At 40.4% G+C, this 21,425-nt stretch overlaps 2 protein-coding genes across 4 annotated transcripts; one reads left to right on the top strand and one right to left on the bottom strand.

The window, feature by feature from the left end:
- Positions 1-145: 145 nt before the first annotated feature.
- eIF3m (eukaryotic translation initiation factor 3 subunit m) lies at positions 146-8,339 on the top strand. Its single transcript, XM_022085281.2, has 7 exons — positions 146-296; positions 462-641; positions 2,568-2,662; positions 2,754-2,972; positions 3,367-3,632; positions 4,835-4,978; positions 5,788-8,339. The coding sequence occupies exons 1-7, from the start codon at positions 252-254 to the stop codon at positions 5,988-5,990; spliced, it is 1,152 nt and encodes a 383-aa protein (XP_021940973.2). The 5' UTR covers positions 146-251; the 3' UTR covers positions 5,991-8,339.
- On the bottom strand, positions 7,992-20,430 carry PRAS40 (Proline-rich Akt substrate 40 kDa). 3 transcript variants are annotated; one of them, XM_022085279.2, is made up of 9 exons: positions 20,332-20,430; positions 19,942-20,134; positions 19,681-19,851; positions 19,450-19,570; positions 19,185-19,365; positions 12,554-12,842; positions 11,393-11,576; positions 10,696-10,835; positions 7,992-8,886 (listed from the first exon to the last, which is right to left on the bottom strand). In XM_022085279.2, the coding sequence occupies exons 2-9, from the start codon at positions 20,062-20,064 to the stop codon at positions 8,770-8,772; spliced, it is 1,326 nt and encodes a 441-aa protein (XP_021940971.2). In that variant the 5' UTR covers positions 20,065-20,134; positions 20,332-20,430; the 3' UTR covers positions 7,992-8,769. The 3 variants fall into 3 exon arrangements, with proteins under 3 accessions (XP_021940971.2, XP_021940972.2, XP_021940970.2); XM_022085280.2 differs by lacking the exon at positions 19,942-20,134 and having other exon boundaries at positions 20,332-20,389; XM_022085278.2 differs by lacking the exon at positions 20,332-20,430 and having other exon boundaries at positions 19,942-20,325.
- Positions 20,431-21,425: the final 995 nt, after the last annotated feature.

The raw sequence follows: 21,425 nt of genomic DNA, 5'->3' as shown, positions 1-21,425 counted from the left end.
ACGTTAGATAAGTTCTATTAATTGAAAGACTGCGGCTGAACCTTTAAAAGCCGACGTAATACAATTTAATTCTTTCCATCTTTGGTGTCTCACAGAGTGTGGTAAAGTGTTTTATGATGTTGGTAAACTGTGGTCAAGTGTCCTTTTCTATCGCATTTTAGTACCATAGATTAACATAGGTAACTTACGAACGTACAGTGGGTGGTTTTTGTGAGCATATTGAGATTGAGAATAGTAACGTGGCTTGTAACATGCTTGTTGTTCCCGTATTTATTGAATTGTCCCTTGAGGACCAGGTAATTTTGAAGTGTGTCATTCATTACAGTGCCAAGTATCTTTAATTATTGTGAACGTTCACAGCGTGACGTTTAAAGATGTTATTAAGATTCTGAGGTTAAACCTGACTTGCATGGGTTTCTAATTTAAGATTGTCATTATTGTTGTTTGCTATTTATCACTAGGCTCAAGAACTGCGAGCATATTTCAAAAGTCTTGGTGCAGAAATATCGGAAGAGAAGTCCCCTAAAGGCATTGAAGATGATTTACATAAAATAATTGGAGTTTGTGATGCTTGTTTCAAAGAAGTCCCTGATGCAGAAATTGAAAGCATTCTTAATGGAATTGTTTCAATGCTAGTTTTGGTAAGTTAATTATTGACTGTTTATAGTACAAGACGGTGAAATTACCTTGATGGATATCATTACAATGTGGTGACTAGTTGCATTGGTTTAATCGGGTGTTGGTTGAATCAAAGGTACATAACAGGAAACACTCCATAGATATAACAAAAATTGACAGTGGAACCACGGTTCCGGAGAATTTGACGTAAATACGTCTCTCTATTTAATTTATATTTACGTCTCTGTAATGTAATGTAATGTAAAGTAATGAAATGTAATGTAAAGTAGTGAAATGTAATGTAAAGTAGTGAAATGTAATGTAATGTTATCTTCAATGTCATCCATCTTGTTACGAAAGCGGATTGTTGACGGCAGTAATATAACACAACAATGCCGAGTAAACAGATGATGTTTCCTAGGTAACATAACATTGCACGCAAACTAACCATTGTTGTCGATTTGTTGATACGGATCTTACACGTTTTCGTTACACTTTTTTGCCGAATGACCCTTCCGTATAGACGTATTTACGTCAAAAATCACAGAAAGCAAGAAACAAGTCTCATCAAGTTGTGCCACCATTTCTTACAATCTTTAACTTTAAACTTTTAAAACTATGTAACATATGTTAGCCAGCATGTTTTATTTGTGGAACAAAACCTGTCAATGAAAGTAATACTTGGTTGCTTAAAATTGGCGCGATGAATAATGTCACACAATATACCTGATGATGGCCATGTCTGATTTTTCTTAACCTGTCATAAATTTTGTTAGTCTTGTCATGTTCAGTTCTGTTGATACCGATGGATATAAGATGCACAGAGACACCAAAGGGGAACCCCTTTGGTGTCTCTGTTTCCTCTCCTTCATAAGTAATGATTTAGGCCCTTGTTGACCATGTCTAAGTACTTTGGAATATTTTTTGTGTTTTGGTGGTTGTGACTTGATGTTCATGTCCTTTGAGTCTTCAGTCCACATATGATAAAGTGACTGGCAGACGCAAGTCCTTTATTTCAGAACAGATGTGTATAATCGTTGCAAGAATCTATAATCTGCTAACAAGCCCAGAAGTACAAGTTAGGGCCACTGAAACATACTGTTCACATTCCACATTTGGGTACATCAGGACAACATAGGTTCATCCTGGAGCCAAAGCATACCTAAATAATATTTAAGAATCCAGTCCGTACCTCAAAGAAAACACAACTCTTCACCATTACAAAGATAACTGATAACCCTTATGCAGGGAAATAATTCCTAAAGATGGCTGTCTTCTGAGTTGTTGTGCCGAGTAGTCTGGCGGAATTAACCGATGTTTCAGAGGTCTTTGCTGCCTCCGTCATCAGGGCGATGGACGCAGCAAGGACCTATGAAACGTCTGTAAACTTCTACGAGACTACACAGAACAACAACCCAGAAGACAGCCGTATTCAAACTCACTGCCGTGAGAACCTCAAATCCTATGAAATAACTCCTGTTTACACTGAGAAACACGTGAAACTCATGAATACAAACTACATGAGTTATTTACTGTTAAAGCAGATGGGACCCAAGTAATATTTGAAGACACTCATCTTTAAGATGACTGTCTTCAGGGTTACAGCGCCGTGTAGCCTGGTGGAATTAACCAACGGTTCAGAAGTCCTTGCTGCCTCCATCATGACTCACTGTCCTAATAATGCATCGCAGCAAAGACCTGTGAAATGCTCGTAAACTTCTATCAGACTCCGCGGCGCAGAAACCCAGAAGACAGCCATCATCAGGTGGGACATGTACTTGCCGCTGGTCTTTAAAGAGTTAATTATTGTGCTCTTTATTTCACTTGCATCATAATTTAATTCGTGTTTCCGCCTCCTCATCCTCAAGGCGATAAGCCACGTGCACTCCGGAAACCACTCTTTGTTGTTCGTTGTTAATTGCGTCGCACCCTCTCCTTCTGTTTTTCAGATCCCTGTTGAGAGAGCTGAGAATTTAATCCTTGCATTTTGTGAGAAACTGACAAAAGCACCAGGATATAAACTAGGAATGGTGTCTTTGAGGGTGTAAGTTACGAAAACAAATTTGTTATCTTGCAGTGATTCATTTAACGTTGAAAGAAGAGATTAGACTACATCATTGCGCTTCCTTTTGCAGTGGCTGGCTGATGTTTCAGTCATTGGATGAACACTCTCCGATGCGCTACCACGTGTATTACCACCTCGTACAGGTGGCCAAACAAGTAGATCAAGTTCGAGCAGTTTTTAAAGACGTGGACCATCTGAAACAGCAGTTTGCTGGCTGCCCACCTTCGAACGAACAAATGCAGAAACTCCTCCGACTTCTTCATGAAGTCCTTTTGGGTTGTAAACAAAGGTTTGTCTTCATGTACTTAGTTTGTTATGTTTTGGGTAAACTAACTGTTTGGCATTTATTTCTGATGTTATTGAACCTGAAACTTCTATGTACTGCACAAATGACGACACTGGACAAAACATTATTCATATCCATTTTACCATCCATTTCTCGAACATCCATTACATCACGGCGGTGATTCTGAAGACTGCTGTCTTCTGGATTGTTGCACCGTGTAGTCTGGTAGAAGTTAACTAGTGTTTCAGAGGTCCATGCTGCCTCCATCATCTCTCATCACCTTGATGATGGAGGCAGCAAGGACTGCTGAAATGTTGGTAATCTTCTGCCAGACTACAAGGCGCTACAACCCAGAAGATGGCCGACTTCAATCTATCTATTTGTTTGGTTGTTACAGTGAATTGGCCTCAAAAGTTATGGTTGAGTTATTGGGAACATACACAGCAGAGAATGCGTCGCAAGCAAGAGAAGATGCGCAGCGCTGTATTTTGGCTGCTTTGGCAGATCCAAACACTTTCTTGTTGGACCCACTGCTTGCACTGAAGCCTGTTCGATTTTTGGAGGGCGAGCTCATCCACGATCTCCTCTCTGTGTTTGTTGCCGAGAAATTGCCCAGTTATCTGCATTTCTACCAGCATCATAAAGAGTTTGTTCATTCTCTGGGTAAGGAAATTAGACAAACTATGAAACTTGTTTTGAAGTGCGCGCTGAATAATCAGAATTTTATGTTAGAGACACTTTACCATTCTGTCTCAGAAGGAATCTCTAAAGGCCGCCATTCACGATCGCTCCAGATGGATGACATCCGAATGGATGACTTCCAAACGGATGTCGTCCAAAGAGGTACTACATTCATGGTCGCGTCACGCCAGTTGCGGTTTGTTGTCCCTCTGTGAAGTGCGTGGTGTTTGCGATGGACGAAGAATTGGTACTAGCTACGGCAGTATGCCTGTATATTAAAAGCAGGAAACCAAAACGAAAGTGGTCAAAGCAATGGCTCTTAAATAGAAGCAATTTAAGTCCTTATGCTCCTTTCTGAAGCAACTTCTAAGGGAATTTTCTTTGTTGGTGGTAGGATCTTTGGTTTTAAATAAAACCACCAATTCTTCCATTGCTAAGCTTCCTTTAGCTTTATCATGATAGTCTTCATTACTTATCTGCCACAAACATGGCAACTCTCTATATTTATCAATCACCTCAATAACAAACTCACGACCCGACATTATACAAGTTTGGACTTCACTGGACGAAGGCTCATGGCAGACTGGCATGAGAATGGACCACGTTTCCGCCACTCACGAACCGATTTGGAGTGGCTCGATCGCCGATTCCCCCATTCACGATACGATGGCGCGATGCAGTGATGGAGCGATCGGATGGATTATGGCTCGACAGAATATCCAAACGAGCCCACCACGCCACGCCAATGGACTTCAGTTTCCGCATTCACGGTACAATTTTGGAGCGACACCGCGCCATTTGGACGAATGGAGCGATCGTGAATGGCCGGCCTTTATATTCTTCTAGGTTGTCCCATTTCTGTGCAGCCTTTAATTTCTTATGTTTTAGTCTTTCTTATGCCAGCCATATTTAAACCCCAGCTTCTACACCTGTGTGTTAATACTAGTAGTCGTAACTTCGACAAACATCAGCGCAGTTAATTAAAAGTGTGCTACCTGTTGTGTGTTAGTGGTATAATTTATCCCTGTCTTCAAACTTTCTGGGTATTTCCACTTAAAGGCCATTACATTTGAATTTCCTGAGTATTTCTAAGTTTCACATTTTCTTTTTAGAGTGGTTGATTGTAAAAATAGTCAGATACAAGAAAAGCTAGTTCTTATTAATTTCTGTTTGTTTTTTTCTAGGTCTGAATCATGAACAAAACCTCAAGAAGATGAGGTTGTTAACTTTTATGCAGTTGGCTGAGGGTAATTCAGAAATGACTTTCGACACAGTAGAACAAGAATTGCAGCTTAAAGACTCTGAAGTTGAAGCATTTATAATAGATGGTAAGGAACATTTCCTTTACATATGAATCACAGGCCATGTGCCGGGAGGTACAAGAAGGTTAGCGGTGTCCAAGTGTTTGTGGTCCGGTGGACCAGTTCCACTCGTGCCCTCAACTCGACCTGACGTGCATGAGTTATGGTTCCTAGGTCTCTTGGTGGAAGACTGGATGATTTTTTTCTCACGTTCAGTAGATACAATTATGCAGTAATGATGAGATGGGAAGCAAGACTTCATTAAGCAGGATTTGAGGTGCTCATGGGGCTGAGTGCAAAGATGGCTGTCTTATTTCTGATGAGCCTAGCTATTTGTAGAAACATAACTTGTCTCGTGTATCATTTTCCTCCTTGTACTATTAAATTATTGGTCTGAGCAGAATTGTCTAAAAGTTTTTCACTTTGTACAGCGTGCATGATGGAACAATGAATTGGTCTAGAACATTAAAAGACACACAGAATGTGTATGCATATGTGACTAAATCGTAGTCAGACTGCATCTGATGTGCCACTCAGAAATGTTGACTGAGTTGCGTTTGCTTGTATTTTGAATTAGTAAGTGAGTAAAGCAATGGAAAATGGTCATGTTTCTAAATTAGGTGAATAGTGTTTTCATCGTAGCCAGAGTAGGGAAATTGTTTTTTTCTTGTTGCCTGTAGTAATTATTACGATAAATGCAGAAATAGAACTTTGAGAAATTAAGTGACATTCTCCAGGAACTACAAATGGAATGTGTTCAGTTCAGTCACTGACACCGACAGTCTTCATAAACATTGGTTTTCTTATTTGTGTTTGTACATTTTGTCTGTGTGCAGTTCTGAAGACAAAACTAGTGAGGGCTCGCATGGACCAAGCCGCTCGCAAAGTGTTCGTATCCAGTACGATGCATCGTACATTTGGAAGAGCCCAGTGGCAGCAACTGCGTGACCTCCTCCATTCGTGGAAAGCAAATCTCCAGATAACTCAAGAAGGCATGAAGACTGTTGCAGCAGCGCAACTGGATCTTCTCGCGCAGTAGTGAGAGTCTGACGAGTTAGGCGAAGTGAGATGTGTGGAAGCCGACGTCACTGTCATGTCTGGCTGTTCGAATTACGTGTACAGTTTGTTGTACCTTTGCCATTTTAAAATACCATAATGGAATATTTTGTGCATTATTTGCAATTATTCCATTAGTTCTGACTTGATAACAGTTAAAATGTAAGAAGAGGCTAACAAATTTTGGTACTCTGGTGGACTTGAGGGAGGGCTATTTTCTTGTTTTTCGTATGGAACGGAATCGGAATGCAAATTTTTCTGTTCACAGAGTGAAGACTTCAGGAATGTCAAAAATATATGAGGCCCTTACTGTGCTTCAGATGGCCTTTGCTCGCCATCATTATCATTTCTGTATCTCCCTCCCCTACACTTGATGCATGCAAATCTTCGTGGCTACACGTCTCGTAGCCTGAGAAGAATTCATTAATCTACCACCGTTACTTTAGAATATCTCCCAGGATTATTGTTTATTTGTTTCATCAGCAGATTATTCTCAATAAAATGGAGTGTCACAAGCATCATTTTCAGTCATGACTGTTTCGGTTGACATCAGTGAGATGATGATGTGCAGTCGGTCCGTGTCTCGGTACTTCTTAAAACGGATTTAGTTTTCCTGTCTGACACGTTGCATTTAATGAACTAGAGTGTGTTATGACAGCACCAACTTTTTACAGTTCTCATTGCACTGGCTTTAGTCTGTCCACTGGGCCAAGGAGAATTGACTTTCCTTCTCTGCTTCTGAGACCCACTGTGTACATTTCACATCTGTGGGGGTTGATATCCACGCTCCACCCTCTCTCTAAATGGTAGCGCTCTGCCATTTGTTCCAGCTGACAAGTTTCCTAGCCTTTGTCTCATCTATTACTGAACATATTAAAGGCCGATCTTATAAGGTATTGTGCCAGAGATTCGATGGTGATGCTGCGACTTTCTCGTTCTTTAATCCATTCTAAGCTACGCTGTGGCATCTTTGTGCATGTCTCTGCCACAGATTTAAAATTGTCTATAATAGAAGCTGTCGACATCATTGAAATTGGCCCTACCACTGGCGACTTCTGTACCAGCCATCTTGATATTTATTTTTCGGTTATTTAATGATTCTTTCAGTATCTCAGGAAAAAAAAGTGTCAAGCTATCTTGAGAGTTTGTACAGTGAATGTGAAGAATGCTTTCCTTCATTAGAAATCTCTGCAGTTATACATCTAAGCTGGCACATAACATGACCCATTAAATGGTGCTGTATTTCCACCCACACACTGCAAGAGGTATGCCGTGGTCATCACATCGCCAAATTATTAAATCCCTATCTTCAACAAATTTCAGCACGATTACAGATAAAAGCGGTGGAAATTAGGCGTCTGTAAACAAGACTGTAATTTGTAAACCAATAGAATATTTATCAAGGAGATAATTATATTATTGTGTGGAATAAATCCACCTTTAAATTTAAAGAACCTACCATGCAAAATTGTTTGTTATCAGGAGCCCCATAGTCTGGGGTATGGGTTCAAACCCCGCTCAAGACGTGGATGTTTGTGTCTGTGTTATGTTATCCTGTGTACAGGTAGAAGCCTTGTGACAGGCTGATCACTTTTCGAACGAGTCCTACAAAATGTTTAAATAGCTTAAGGAGCTTCTCGTATGTGAGGTCGCCAAGGTCCTTGAAGGACTGTTGAGTCACACGGTACATAAGCAGGCAGACTATATGTAAAGTTGGTGGAACAATTTTTGTTCTTGGTGGTAGCTTGTATTTTTGAAAGAATTGAAGTGCCCTAAGTTGCCCACTCCAGTTGATTTATTAAGCACAAGTGGAACTTACTTTTCCTTTTGAATCTTTAATGAAAGAAATATGTGCAGTGCTTGAATCTCGACACTGCGCCTCACCACGTCAGCTTCATATTCAGATGTGAACTCCTTTCACGGTGCTTTGTGATTCAGGACGTCAGTTTGTTACTGTCGTGGCAGAAAACATGGAAACTTTGAATAGGGTTGATTCAACAAAACTTTATTGAAGCCTCCCATACAACAGCGTATTTAAATCTTTTTGTGAGCACACATATCATACTAAAACAATAAAAAAAGATTCAGCCTCTTAAGTATATATATATATATATATATATATATGAATATATATTTTTTTTTATTTTTCCACAATGTCAGGTTAATTACTTCTTCAGCCATTTTCACCAAATTCAATACCTACATAAAGTGACTCTTAATACTTATAAAAAATCAACAAATTTCTTGCATGTAACAGTCTACAACAAATTGTACGTAGTATAAAGAAATACCATACTCTGTATTTCAAATATGAGTGATGAGCGTAAACACACAGGCTCTATTGTAGTTTATGACCCATAATACATTTCAATCTCCTAATTCCAAACATGATAACCATTCCATTCTCACTTCTCTTCATATCTTCGTGTTCCAGAGTACAAGAGAGCATAAACCTTTCTAAAAACATAACAGAACATACAAAGAACATGCCACAGAATGGGTTACTAGTCACATGATGGGGCAGTAAACCCTGGAACAAAGACTATGAAACCATTTTAGGAACCTGTTTTGTATTATGAAGAAATATTTGAGAGGCATTTTCATACAATCTTCTGTTCTGTGACAAATGAGCAATCTGTTTTCTTCCAAAATACTGCAAGCTACTTGTATTTCAGTGTTCTGCATTTTCTGAACTGTCACCATGTTACTCTACTTCCTCTCGCCTTGAACGTTTCTCTTCTCGCCGCAAACGACTTCCCAGATCAGATCTGGGTGCTGAAACGAGGGCGTGGGAGATCGCCGAAGACGTTTGCATCTCCATGAACACTTTTAGCAAGAGCCTTAATGGATGCTGCAATGTCCATCGGGTCTTGGGGAAGCTGTATAAAAGAAAGAGCACGCAACTAGTAAGTGAATCCCCATCCATTGCTTCGTATGAACCTACCTCCTGGCGCACTCCTATTTATAAGACACCGAGATAAATGACACATCGTAGCCTGGACTAGAGGGGCACATAGGATGAGTTATAGGTGTTTTTATGGACTGCCAGCCACAAACAACTTTAAGGCCGCCATTCACGATCGCTCCAGATGGATGACATCTCAATGGATGACGTCCAAACGGATGTTGTCCAAAAAGGTACTACATTCACGGTCGCGTCACGCCAGTCGCGGTTTGTTGTCCCTCTGTGAAGTGCGTGGTGTTTGCGATGGACGAAGAATTGGTACTAGCTACGGCAGTATGCCTGTATATTAAAAGGAGGAAACCAAAACGAAAGTGGTCAAAGCAATGGCTCTTAAACAGAAGCAATTTAAGTCCTTATGCTCCTTTCTGAAGCAACTTCTAAGGGAATTTTCTTTGTTGGCGGTAGGATCTTTGGTTTTAAATAAAACCACCAATTCTTCCATTGCTAAGCTTCTTTTAGCTCTATCATGATAGTCTTCATTACTTATCTGCCACAAACATGGCAACTCTCTATATTTCTCAATCACCTCAATGACAAACTCACGACCCGACATTACACAAGTTTGGACTTCACTGGACGAAGGCTCGTGGCAGACTGGCATGAGAATGGACCACGTTTCCGCCACTCACGAACCGATTTGGAGTGGCTCGATCGCCGATTCCCCCATTCACGATACGATGGAGTGATGGAGCGATCCGATGGATTATGGCTCGACACAATATCCAAACGAGCCCACCACGCCACGCCAATGGACTTCAGTTTCCGCATTCACGGTACAATTTTGGAGCGACACCGCGCCATTTGGACGAATGGAGCGATCGTGAATGGCGGCCTTTACAGAACAAAATTGGTGGCTAGTTAGGAGTCATCGTTATGATTAACGTACTGAAGGAAGTTGTCATTTTACACTTTCCTAGGTTATTTTCATTAAGAAATTGAAGGTGGTGATTATTTTGCTTGCTGTAATAAAGTTCCCTTTCCATCGTAGTTTCACCATATATTTTAATTGTTTCACTACAATATTTGCATTTCTATAGCTGGACAGGAACCCTCAGGCCTCCAATTAGTGAAGTTCAAGGTAGAATGTGCGGGGAATGGCTGCACAGCAGTATATGAACATCAACGCCATCAAGTTTTTTAAAATCACAACACATATGGAAAATATATGTACTTAAACATGTTGGTATTGGTCTTTATTATTATTATTATTATTTAGTGTTCTGTCTGACGACAGGTCCATATGAACAGGATCCTTCCATCCTTTTCTCGGACTGGGACCTGTTCATATACGTTCTTGGCAGATGATCCAGAAGTGGTTTGCCATTGCCTTCTTCTGTGTGTGAATGGAGTAATTGTTGGGATGCCACGGAGGAAAACTCCGTGTTGCCTAGACCACGGCCTTGCCCAACACAAGTTATAAATTCGGGCACCGCCGGGAATCGAACCCGAGACCCCAGGATTACAAGACCAGCGTTCTAACCGCTAGACCACCGTGGCTCTCCTTGGTCTTTATTAGGAATAATAAAGAAGGGATGATATAACTCGTACGTGTATCTGTACCATACATTTAGTTCCCTTTATTTATACGTCAGAAGAAACTAATCTTCCCTGTGCAGGCTACAGAAAGAAGTTAACCAATTTCCTGACAGTTATAAAGGATCCTCACATTCACCCGTGGATCCCAAGCCGAGTAAGCATTTTAGAACTAAAATAAGGCACTCACCCTTTCATCTTCTCTTTCATCACAATCTTGTTTATTTGAAGGAAGAAAAGCAGGTACATTTACAGGCAATGATTTTGCCAGGTTGCTGAGCGGTCCTCGTCCTTTTGGGATGTGAATTCCCTCATCGTGACTACCGGAATCTGGGACAGAATGAACAAGAAAGCCACTAACTTCCAAGTTATGTTATTTGAGATTACACTCTGAAGATTGCTGTCTTCTGGGCGATGACGGAGGCAGTACGACCTCTGAAATCTACCAGACTACACGGCGCAATAACCCAGAAGACAGCAATCTTCAGACTTACCGCTGTGAAAAACTCAAATTCTACACAGATTACACTCTGTAAAGTGGGTAGTAGACTCATACAAGTCCCACCAGCTCTGCTTGACAACTAGCAGCGTGCAAGTGACTAGAAAAGTGGATTAAGAATTGGTAACAACAAAGATAATGATAATTCCTCCAGTAATGACTGTTGGCACTTCCTCTTGTTAACGGTAAAGGAAGGAGAACAAAAGATGACATTCTAACGTTAACGAACCTCTATCCGGCTTAATTAGCTGCAAGCCAAGTGTTCCTCAGTCATTAAATATTGAATCTGTTATCAACACATCACCAGAGAAAACGGAATAAATCTGAATCCAGTTGGTCAAATCCAAGACCTCAAAGTGTACAAAGAACGGCACAAACAGGTACCCACCGTCTGTGTCAGTCTCCTCCTCCGAGTGAAATGACTCTGTGGGGATTTCTTCCATTCCTTCTAGATCAAACAAACCCTCTGTATCAAGAGAGTTGGGATTACTAGTGCGTGAAGATGAAACCTGTCCAAAGAGTCGCATTGCCAGCCTTCTTTCAGCCTTCGTATGATTTCCTGCACCCATACTCTAAAAACACAATACGAAAATCAAGTGACGATCAGAGGTCCAACTTCTCTACCTGTTCCCTGTCTAGCACTTTCAACAACTGCTACCAAAATCACCACCCAGTAGGCTATATTTTCCTTATGCGACCTTATATTCGCCATCTGGTGTTGTGCTCACCGCGAGGCCAATGATTATGGCTTTGTCGGGATCAATTTTCAATTAACGAGTCTTCATACATGGATATGGCCTTGCGCCACACCTGAATACTTGTATACAATATACGAGGCTCGTCCTTAAAGTAAGTTTCCCTGGGGCCGTTTACAGAAACAAAACACAATTTCATGGAAATATTTATTGCAACAGATACAGCAAGTGTCCAGCTATTTTTCAACATATTCGCCACCGGAATTGAGACATTTGTCGTACCGTAGGACCAACTTTTGAATACCTGTGTCGTAGAAGTCTGCCGCCTGGGATTGGAACCACTGTGTGACAACCATCTCCGCCTCTCTGTCATTCTCAAAACGCTGACGCTGACCGGACAGGAATTTCTTGAGGTGTAGGAAAAGATGGAAATCACTGGGAGCGAGGTCCGGGCTGTAGGGTGGATGATTAAACACCTCCCAGCTGAACTCCTGCAGGAGACTTGCTGTCCGTTGAGCCGTGTGCGGCCTAGCGTTATCACTGACCGCACTTCACAGTCGGCGGGAGCTGGAATAAGAACCTCCATCTTCAACAGCTGCAACGATGCTACTGTGAGAACGCGGGAAGTGCCTTTAGTGCATGCGCCATGCTACGTCATTGCTCTATCACGTACGCACAGTCGCTTCGCTCAATATAAGGTTTGCTAGCTGTGGGACGAGTGGGAAACTTACTTTTGGGACGCGCCTCGTATGTTGCGATGTTCTGCGTGTGCACGTAAAGTGCTATGCGTTACTTTGTGCAGAATGAGAGGACTTTCTCCGAAAGACATCAAGTGCCCTGTTCTTAATACTTACAGGGGAAAGAGGACTTGATTGGTTCGCTTCTTCTGAATCAATCAGTGATGAAGGTTGATTCTCTGTCAGAGTCTGGTCCTGTCTTAGGTTTGCAGCATTTATCAAAGTGCTCAAGTCGGTTGTAGGTAACACATTGTGTTGGAGATGAGAAAGTGGTGTAGACTGTGATGGCGTGACTGGAGATGCCGGATCGGTCCTCTTGTCTGGCAGGGACAGTGGAGCGTCCAGAGGCTCAAGTGATGACAGAGGACCCACTGGTGATGGGCTCTCTTGCCTTTCACAGAGTAACCTAGTGGATAACAACATTGTTTAACAGGTCACACAGCGTGAACATCGAAAACACTGTGCAGGTTTGCCACCACACCTTTAATATACTTTAGCACCAACAGGGGCTTAAATTACTGAGAGAAAAAACTAGACTAGAATTGTGGTGGGGAAAACATTTTGAAAGCAGACACTAAAACTAAGGAAACAAACTGTGAAGGTGTAATTGGTTGAGAGTTTCTGCCAGTTGTAGGTTTTGGTATGGGTGCAAAACATGGTCTCTCACTGTGAGGGAGGATCACAGATTGCAGGTGTTTGAGAATATTTGGGCCTAGGAGAGAAGACGATGGGGTATGGAGAAAACTGCACAATGACGAGCTTAAAAATCTGTACTCCTCCCCCAATATTGTCAGGGTTATTAAGTCGAGAAGAACGAGATGGGTGGGGCATCTGGCGCACATGTATGGGACAAGAGGTGTGCACCGGGTATTGGTTGGGAAGCCTGAGGGGAAGAGACCTCTGGGGAGACCTAGACGTAGATGGGAGGATAATGTCAGGCGGGATCTATGGGAGATAGGAGTTGAAGGAGACTGGATTTTGTTGGCCCAGGACAGGGTCTGGTGGAGGGCTTTAGTTAGTTCGGTGATGAACCTTTGGGTTCTGTAAGCCATCTAGTTAGGTGATGAATCTCGGTGTTCTAATACCAGAGGGTAGTAAAAATGCATGCAACTACACACTTCCCAGTTTCTTTAGATGTACAGCCTCAAAATGGATGGTGGTCCAAAATGTACCTACCAACTTCAAACTCAATTATCTCCATGAGTGATGAACTGAAGAAACTTTGTTGACACTGTCGTACTCAAGCCATTTGATTTTGTACAGTACTGAGCAACGGACATTCATCAATTAAGAGCACATCTGATCATCTGAAAGCCCCCAGAATGGTGTTTCGTTTCAGGTAAAGTTTTGTGTCAGTGTAGGACCAGGCAGGCACACAATTTCAAACCTTGTGAAATTTTGGATGTTTATTCTCAAAATGGAAGGCCTTCAACAGCAAGGAGCCAAAGCACTGTTCAGAAACTGTGAGGAAGAACATGCTGAACACATCATAATATAAACGGTTGGAGACGCTGATCCCAACGAGATTTTTGCGTGTCATAATTTGGGCAAAATAAAGAATTAAACTTTGTATGTACATTTTGGACCATCCTATATAAATACTCAACTCACAATTACTTTTAGTAACTGTTCACCTGCTATTCATTGGACATGACCACACTAATAATGTAAGTTTATTTTCTATAGTGACCATAATATTTCGTTCTACCCTCTCGTATGATTACCGCTAATGAATGGAAATATTCAGAAGTAGACATCAGACAAAGCGGCACATTTGACAGCTGCTGTACTGGTTAGTGGTGCAGCAAGTCATGTGTAAATTATATAATTATATAATAATATTATAAAATAAAATCAGCTGTGTGACTCCCACCAAAATCATAAACACACAGCCAATTTCACGAATTGCTCACATCTGTTCTCGAGAACATTCCGTCTGTTTGTGCTAACAGTGGCGATGTTCATTTGTGGACAACGTGGATTTCTAGTAGAGAATTATATTAGAAGGAAAAAAAATAATGATAAACGTACATTAATTATAAACGTACAGTCGCTCCCTTATGATTGTGTCCTCAGACTGTAGATGGTCTCCAGATACGGAGGGTTCCTTCAAATAAACTGAATAAGCAGTCACTGAGTGGAGTATGGACTTTCATCTTTATCGACCAAACTGTATGTTTCACGTTCTGTTGCTGATAGCAAGAGGCTGATGCTATGAACTGGCACGCAATCCAAGCAAGACTTGAACCAACTTAAAGAAACTACTGGCAACAGTCTGAAGCATCTGTTCACAGGACAATGAATATCCTTAAAAATGTTGTCCCTACAAGATAAAGATGATTCATCATTATCACTTCAATCTGCAGATAGTTTCAGGATCATTCTAAACGATGACGACAGTGTACTGTAACAGTTTCATGTGTTAATTTATGAAACTGACTTTTTGAGAACATGCTACTGGGACAATGATATGCCAAATTATTTACCACCTTCCACTACACAATCAGAAATTAGTGTATGGTATGATGTGAGGATTAAAAGTATCGAAGAACCCATATTTTTTATGGCAGAATATTTTGGAACGTTCTTCTGATGAATTAACAAAGAAATGAAAGAGTTACACATATTGTCAGCAGGATGCTGAACCAGTACACACCACAGAAAATTTAATGTGTTCATCAAAAAAGTTACGTAGAACAATAACGAGAGAACTACGGCAGCCAGATCTGAGTGAGATCTGTACGTCTGCGAAACCTTGAAGCAGATAATATACAGAAACAAGCCACAAACTTCACATGATTTACAGGTCAAATGGTATGATCCCTGAAGGTGAACTTCAATACGTTACTGAATTTGTTACAAAAGTATGAAATGTGCTTTTATGTCGGAGGACGCCACTTTCAGCAGCTACTGTATATCAGGTATGTAAAAGTGACTTAGCTCAAAACATCTTTTTTCCATACGTTATGTAGTAATGTACATTATTCTTACTCATAACTTCTAACCAAAGATTAGAGACTACAGAAGTAATGTTGAATGTTTCTGTTGCTTATCAGAGGTGGACACAGAGTGATGACAGTAAGTGTCCAACCTGGGATACAGCAGCACACCCAAATATAGTCCTGGCATTATCACGTGAACAATAAACAGCATATGGTCTCTTCCAGAAAGGTCCAAAGGGCAGAGGTTACTTTCAAGCATACAGGCAGAATGTCTCATCATTGATCATATGGATACCAAATAATATAAGATACACCTTTCACTTCCCTGCCTATAAATCCAGCTCCTCACACCCCATTGGCATATTCATCGCCCTGATGACGGAGGCAGTATGACCTCTGAAACGTTGGTTAACATCGACCAGACTACACAGCGCAATAACCCAGAAGACGGACATCTTCATACTCACCGCTGTGAGAACCTCAAGTCTTACATAATATAAGATACCTTGCACTTCAAATATTGATGATGATCTGGATTGTGAATCCATATGGACTCGTGTGTAGATACCAATGTTTTGGCCAAACGTATTGTCTCCATTTTCAGGGTTGAAGTGGGAGGTGAATAGTTTATATAGGGTTAGAAGGGCCCCGTCTCACTTCTGACCTAACACCCCCCCCCCCTTTCCATCTCACTGTACAGAGACTTCCCATTCCTTGATTCCGACTGACCAACTCTCATCTAGACTGGCCCTTCTAGCTTTATATAAATTATTCACATCAAAATACCTCCCTCCCACCAACTTCAGAACTGAAGATACAGAAATTATGTTTCTCCAAAGCATTGGTATCCATCTACAAGTCCACATGACATCACAACCTCAGATCTGAATTCAAACGTGTCTCAGCAGAAATGAAATCTTCTTGGGCAATCATATGCTTCAATTGTCAGATCTTCTCTACCTCAAATCATCTAGGAATGAGGGTCTCCGAAACGTCACGACTTCTGCTCCAAACTGATGTGATAACCGGAGATATTATTGCTTTTATTCACCATAAAATCTTCAAGAGTTTTTTTTTTGTTTGAAGAAGTTTTTAATAACTACCATTTCAATGCTGATATGATATTTTATGGTTCAGGGCAGAAGTGTTCCCTGAACAAGAATGGTTAGTTGAAGTCCAGTCCCATCCAGGGCGGAGACCTTCATTTGCCATTTCCCTCATCCATGATTAAGTCAGAACTTAATGAACGTGCGGAATAACACGTATCTATTACGGTACAGTGCCAGTCTTTAACTGTACGTCCTGTCTGATGCTCAAATGTTTCCATAATCATCTTGACCTATGGATATTTGAATTTCAGCGGATTCCTTAAATCTCGTCAAGAGGTCAGACCGTAAGTGCAGACATTATATAAATATTTAAAGTGTAAATTATGTTTCATTCAGAAGATATTAAGAGAATCTTGTATTATGAATGTTACTCTACGGTGCACAACTGAAACATGGACACCGAGTTTATGTGAGGAAGTACGTAATGCGTTACGCCTGCTTCTCTACCATTCTTTCTGAACGCTTCTGACGTTCAATGCGTATTTAACCCTTTAGTAGAATCTACTGAATGCAGAATTAAAAGAAAAATATTTTTTCCAAATTACTAATTTTGTGATACTGTTACTAATTACTGTCAAAACAAAATGTTTTTACGGATGCCCGAGAGGTCGTGTCAATCTGACAATCCACATATTTCGCATCAGAGATTACTCGACAGGTTCTGATGAAATTTGGTACAGATGGTTGTCTGGCAAATGTTTTACTCCTTACTATACCAAATATATGTTACCTCCATTTCACATGAAGCTCAAAATAAAATGTTTATAATTTTTCACCAATGTTGCTCATTCTATGAAAAATTGGTACGCAACATAAGATACAATCACAAAGAATTATAATTCAAAATCTATTTCAAACATTTACAATATCATACAACCTATATTTAATGATATACAGAAACAAATGAATTATTTACGACTCCATGCAGTGAAATGCAGAACGTATAAAAAAATCAGGTACTTAAAATCTTGAAAACCCAAAACCAGAAGTGATTTAAGCATCATAATTCCAAATGTTCATAATTTCTCTTCAGGAGCAACGTGTTGCCTCTCCGTGGAGATGAATTAAATCAGAATTGATGTTCCAACACTTAATGGTGGAAGTCGTACGATCATCCAAAATGTTGATCCCCACCCACAAGCCCACACGAAACACAGGGTACGTTGGACGGGAAGGGCAGTACCTCAAGGCAGATGCCGAGGGCACTGGTCAACGAGACCACTCTGTTGCCTTGGTACAACAGCAACATAAGACACATGAGAAACGTCAACGGGCCAAAGAGGTAAGGCGCGACCCAGCGCCAAGTGATCGAGCATTTCACAACGTGATTTTTTTCGATACTTCGTTCAAGATTCAGTTTTGGCACATGTCAGAAAAAAAAAAAGATTTAGCCCATGCCTGCACTTGCAGTGTTTTAGACCCCCCTTCTGGTCATGGAAGCCTTTCATAACAACTCCAAATGTGGTGAACTGCACAGTTTTTTATTTTTTTTTATTTATTTAGTGTTCTGTCTGACGACAGGTCCATATGAACAGGATCCTTCCATCCTTTTCTCGGACTGGGACCTGTTCATATACGTTCTTGGCAGATGATCCAGAAGTGGTTTGCCATTGCCTTCTTCTGTGTGTGAATGGAGTAATTGTTGGGATGCCACGGAGGAAAACTCCGTGTTGCCTAGACCACGGCCTTGCCCAACACAAGTTATAAATTCGGGCACCGCCGGTACACAAAAATTAATTCTTCTCAGGCTACCAACTGTGTAAGGCGGTTTAATGGACAAAACACCACGGCCGGTAGCCCAAGAAGAATTCATCATTCCTAGTCGCTGTGAAAGCTTCAGATCATGAACAGTACATGTACTAGGTCCCTTAATAATTCTGAAAGTATAAGTCTAGCACAAGAGTTATTATTCCCATGTGTGTGTGTCATGTTTTATTCGCCCCGGCCGGCTTTACCCCCGGGAAAGGACCCCGGTACCCATTGGATAGGAGGCTGGGTGGGCCCCAGAGCCGGTCTGGACGCAGAGGCTAGAGGAAAAATCCTCTGCCCCCGTCGGGGATCGAACCCCGGCCGTCCAGCCCGTAGCTAGTCACTATACTGACTGAGTTATCCCGGCTCATAATGTAACATAAATGTATCATTAATTAATTCAAATCTGCAATTGGTGCCTGACGTATACACAAGACGAATATAACCAGGAGCCCCCGTGAGTGTAATTGCCGTGTAAACTCAAAAGCGTGTTTACCGATTCCTGATAATTCTTATCATTTGGTGCACAATGAACTAATGTATGCAGGTGTGTTGTTATGAATCAGGTCTCTCGTCACGGTGAAGATGAGAGAACCTAGTGGACAGTCCACTAACCCTGATGGTAAAATGACTGCTTGCAGAGAAAGCCCACACATCACCCTGCGCTCAAAACCAAATTTACAGTTTCACAAGGAAATACACTCGAGATCTACCTGTATGGAGCGAACATTTCAGAGAAACATAACACAGATGTGGGGATTTCCATGACTTTTTCTTTTCTGAAAGCCTGGACAGATTGTACGACAAACATATGTACCAGATCTATAACTGAAGTGATGTATTAACAGTGATCCATTATTTCTAGGAAGAAAAAACATTTTTTATATCTATATGTGAAATTTAAGGGGTGGGATTCTTACAGCAGAGCAGAACATTTTGCAATAATACCTAGCCAGCACGCGATGGTCCTTGTGTGCACGTTCCCTGAACTCCTCTAGTGCAGCGTACTGCTGTTCAGAATACGTGCGGACCTGTTCCTCAGTCCGTGCCGTTTCCTGTTGAATTGCTTCTATGAGCTGTTGCTGGAGAGCTGATAAAGCTGTCTGAACTGGGCCTGGCAATTGAGACACTATGAAACAACACAAAACTCTAATAAGACTTTCATCCTTTGGAGCACATTAAACATGTAACTAATCAAAAAAAATAAAATTACCTGAAAATTTTGTAGGTGCATGGGTGGATGAATGATCATTCTCTGACTGGCTTACAAGCATTCGGAACACAACTGAATACCTGTCGCTATTTTTAAGGGCGGCAACATCTGCTGGGTTTGTCTGCAATAAACAAATGTCATTTGTGAAATATGGAGTACCTTTGTTCTTAATACAAATTTAAGACATTTTAATTATGATACAAATATTACGTTTCCATAAAATTTACGAACCAGCAAAGACTGACTGACCAAGACGCACGCAGCGCCCTTTTCTCGGTGAATAGCGTGCGTATTTGTTGAACAATTCAGACAATGATGAATGATCCAGTTTTCAACACTTCGAACTTGAACAAGACTTGCCTGCTCTTTAGATATTCTTCCCAGATCCACGGTGAAAATATCCTAAGAAAGAATTGTGATGTCATTTACGATGAACCAAAATATTTTTGACCTGTATCTGCCGTCTAGCCTCTACGTGATAAGCATTCTTACCTCCCGAAAAAAACTGTCGCCCAATTCTTCCGATGACAAACCAAGATTAGAAATGTCAACATTTTGAATGTTACAATTCTTGGTATTAATTGAGACATTTAAACATTTGCATGTAATAAGCATTGCTATGATAACAGTTAAAGGGTACACCAGTCCAATAATGGAGACAAAGGGTCTCGACGTCACGTAGGCCCTACAATGGTAATTAAATTACTTTTTATAGTCTAGCTTATCAGTTGTTTGTTCACAATGTCATCACCAATGTGTATTGGCGAAATAATCCTCAAACATTTAAGTTCATTAACAATTAAAAGTCAATTCAAATTAATAAAACAGCAAAACCAGGTATTTATTTATCACAGCCGTTCATCCCAAAACTACCTTACTTACAGCTGATTTATTACGAGCGACAAAACTCAACATGTACTACATTAAGTACACAAGATCTACATTAATTTACATATACATTGATAAATTATAAAATAATACGTGTCAGTAATATGTGGTTATGTAAATTACGGGAAGACATGTATTACTGAAAGTACCATTTTATGCCCGGCTTCTACTAACGTAATAAAATTTTAATTTGACCAACGATTCACGAAAATACAAAACAATACGCAATTCGTTACAAAACCTCTTCAAAGATGACACTAGCATTCACTATTTACTGCTCTTACCAATCTAGTAGAGTCTTCTTGTACTCGAAGTACATCCGGCATTGATTGATAATTTCTACCGTCCTGTCCTGTTCACCATAAATAGCAACTGTAAGGAAAGAAGGAGACTGGAAACGAGAGATTAATGAATTCAACGTTTGACATAGATTACACAGTTTTAAAGGAAAAAAGATTGTTTAGTATTTTGGAAAGTGTTCTACAGCCGAATTCATAAGTGCTTCACAAACTCCTATCATTCAACAACAATGACAATCAAATCACTTTATTTTACCTATTTAATATAGTGTAGAATGATTTTTGGGATCACTTCACCTGATATCAAAACGATATTCACTGTACAAACGAAAATTCTTAGATTAATAGCTGGTCCCAAACCGAGAAATCCATGTAAAAGTCCATTCTAGTGATCTAAGCTCTTCCATGTGAATACATGTTCTCATTGATGATCTTCATTGTAAATAACCAAGAACATTTTCATACTTATTATTTTATGCACGGTGTCAAGACAAAGAATAAGAACCAGCTTTACACACGAGTTGGTAACTTCTTGTGTTTTCAGAAGAGTGAGTATTATGCAGGCGTCAAAATTTTCAACAATTTACCAGTCTCACAAGTCTTCTGAATATAAAAGCACAATTTGAAGTAGCATTAAAAGACTTAATTACACACTTCTTTTACTGTGTTGATAAATTTCTAATGTTTACAAACAAGTTATAATGTTCATTATGGTTTTTTCTCTTCGTGTAATATGGATGTATTTACTATATGTAATGAGGGTGTTTGTATCACATCATTACTTTATGT

The sequence above is a fragment of the Zootermopsis nevadensis genome, unplaced genomic scaffold, assembly GCF_977971745.1.
Source record: "Zootermopsis nevadensis isolate Lab colony 2312 unplaced genomic scaffold, Znev_1.0 Znev_ptg000046l, whole genome shotgun sequence".
Lineage (NCBI taxonomy): Eukaryota > Metazoa > Arthropoda > Insecta > Blattodea > Termopsidae > Zootermopsis > Zootermopsis nevadensis.
This window is presented reverse-complemented; position numbering and strand designations above follow the sequence as displayed.

What these genes read in the sequence shown, in the direction of transcription:
- eIF3m (XM_022085281.2), top strand. Translation starts at nt 252, where the DNA reads ATGCTTGTTGTTCCCGTATTTATTGAATTGTCCCTTGAGGACCAG. An exon ending in AGAGTTTGTTCATTCTCTGG is followed by an intron (nt 3,633 to 4,834) that starts GTAAGGAAATTA and finishes GTTTTTTTCTAG; the next exon opens with GTCTGAATCATGAACAAAAC. An exon ending in TGAAGCATTTATAATAGATG is followed by an intron (nt 4,979 to 5,787) that starts GTAAGGAACATT and finishes GTCTGTGTGCAG; the next exon opens with TTCTGAAGACAAAACTAGTG.
- PRAS40 (XM_022085279.2), bottom strand. Translation starts at nt 20,064, where the DNA reads ATGCTTATTACATGCAAATGTTTAAATGTCTCAATTAATACCAAGAAT. An exon ending in GCGACAGTTTTTTTCGGGAG is followed by an intron (nt 19,852 to 19,941) that starts GTAAGAATGCTT and finishes ATTCTTTCTTAG; the next exon opens with GATATTTTCACCGTGGATCT. An exon ending in AATCAAGTCCTCTTTCCCCT is followed by an intron (nt 11,577 to 12,553) that starts GTAAGTATTAAG and finishes TTGTGTTTTTAG; the next exon opens with AGTATGGGTGCAGGAAATCA.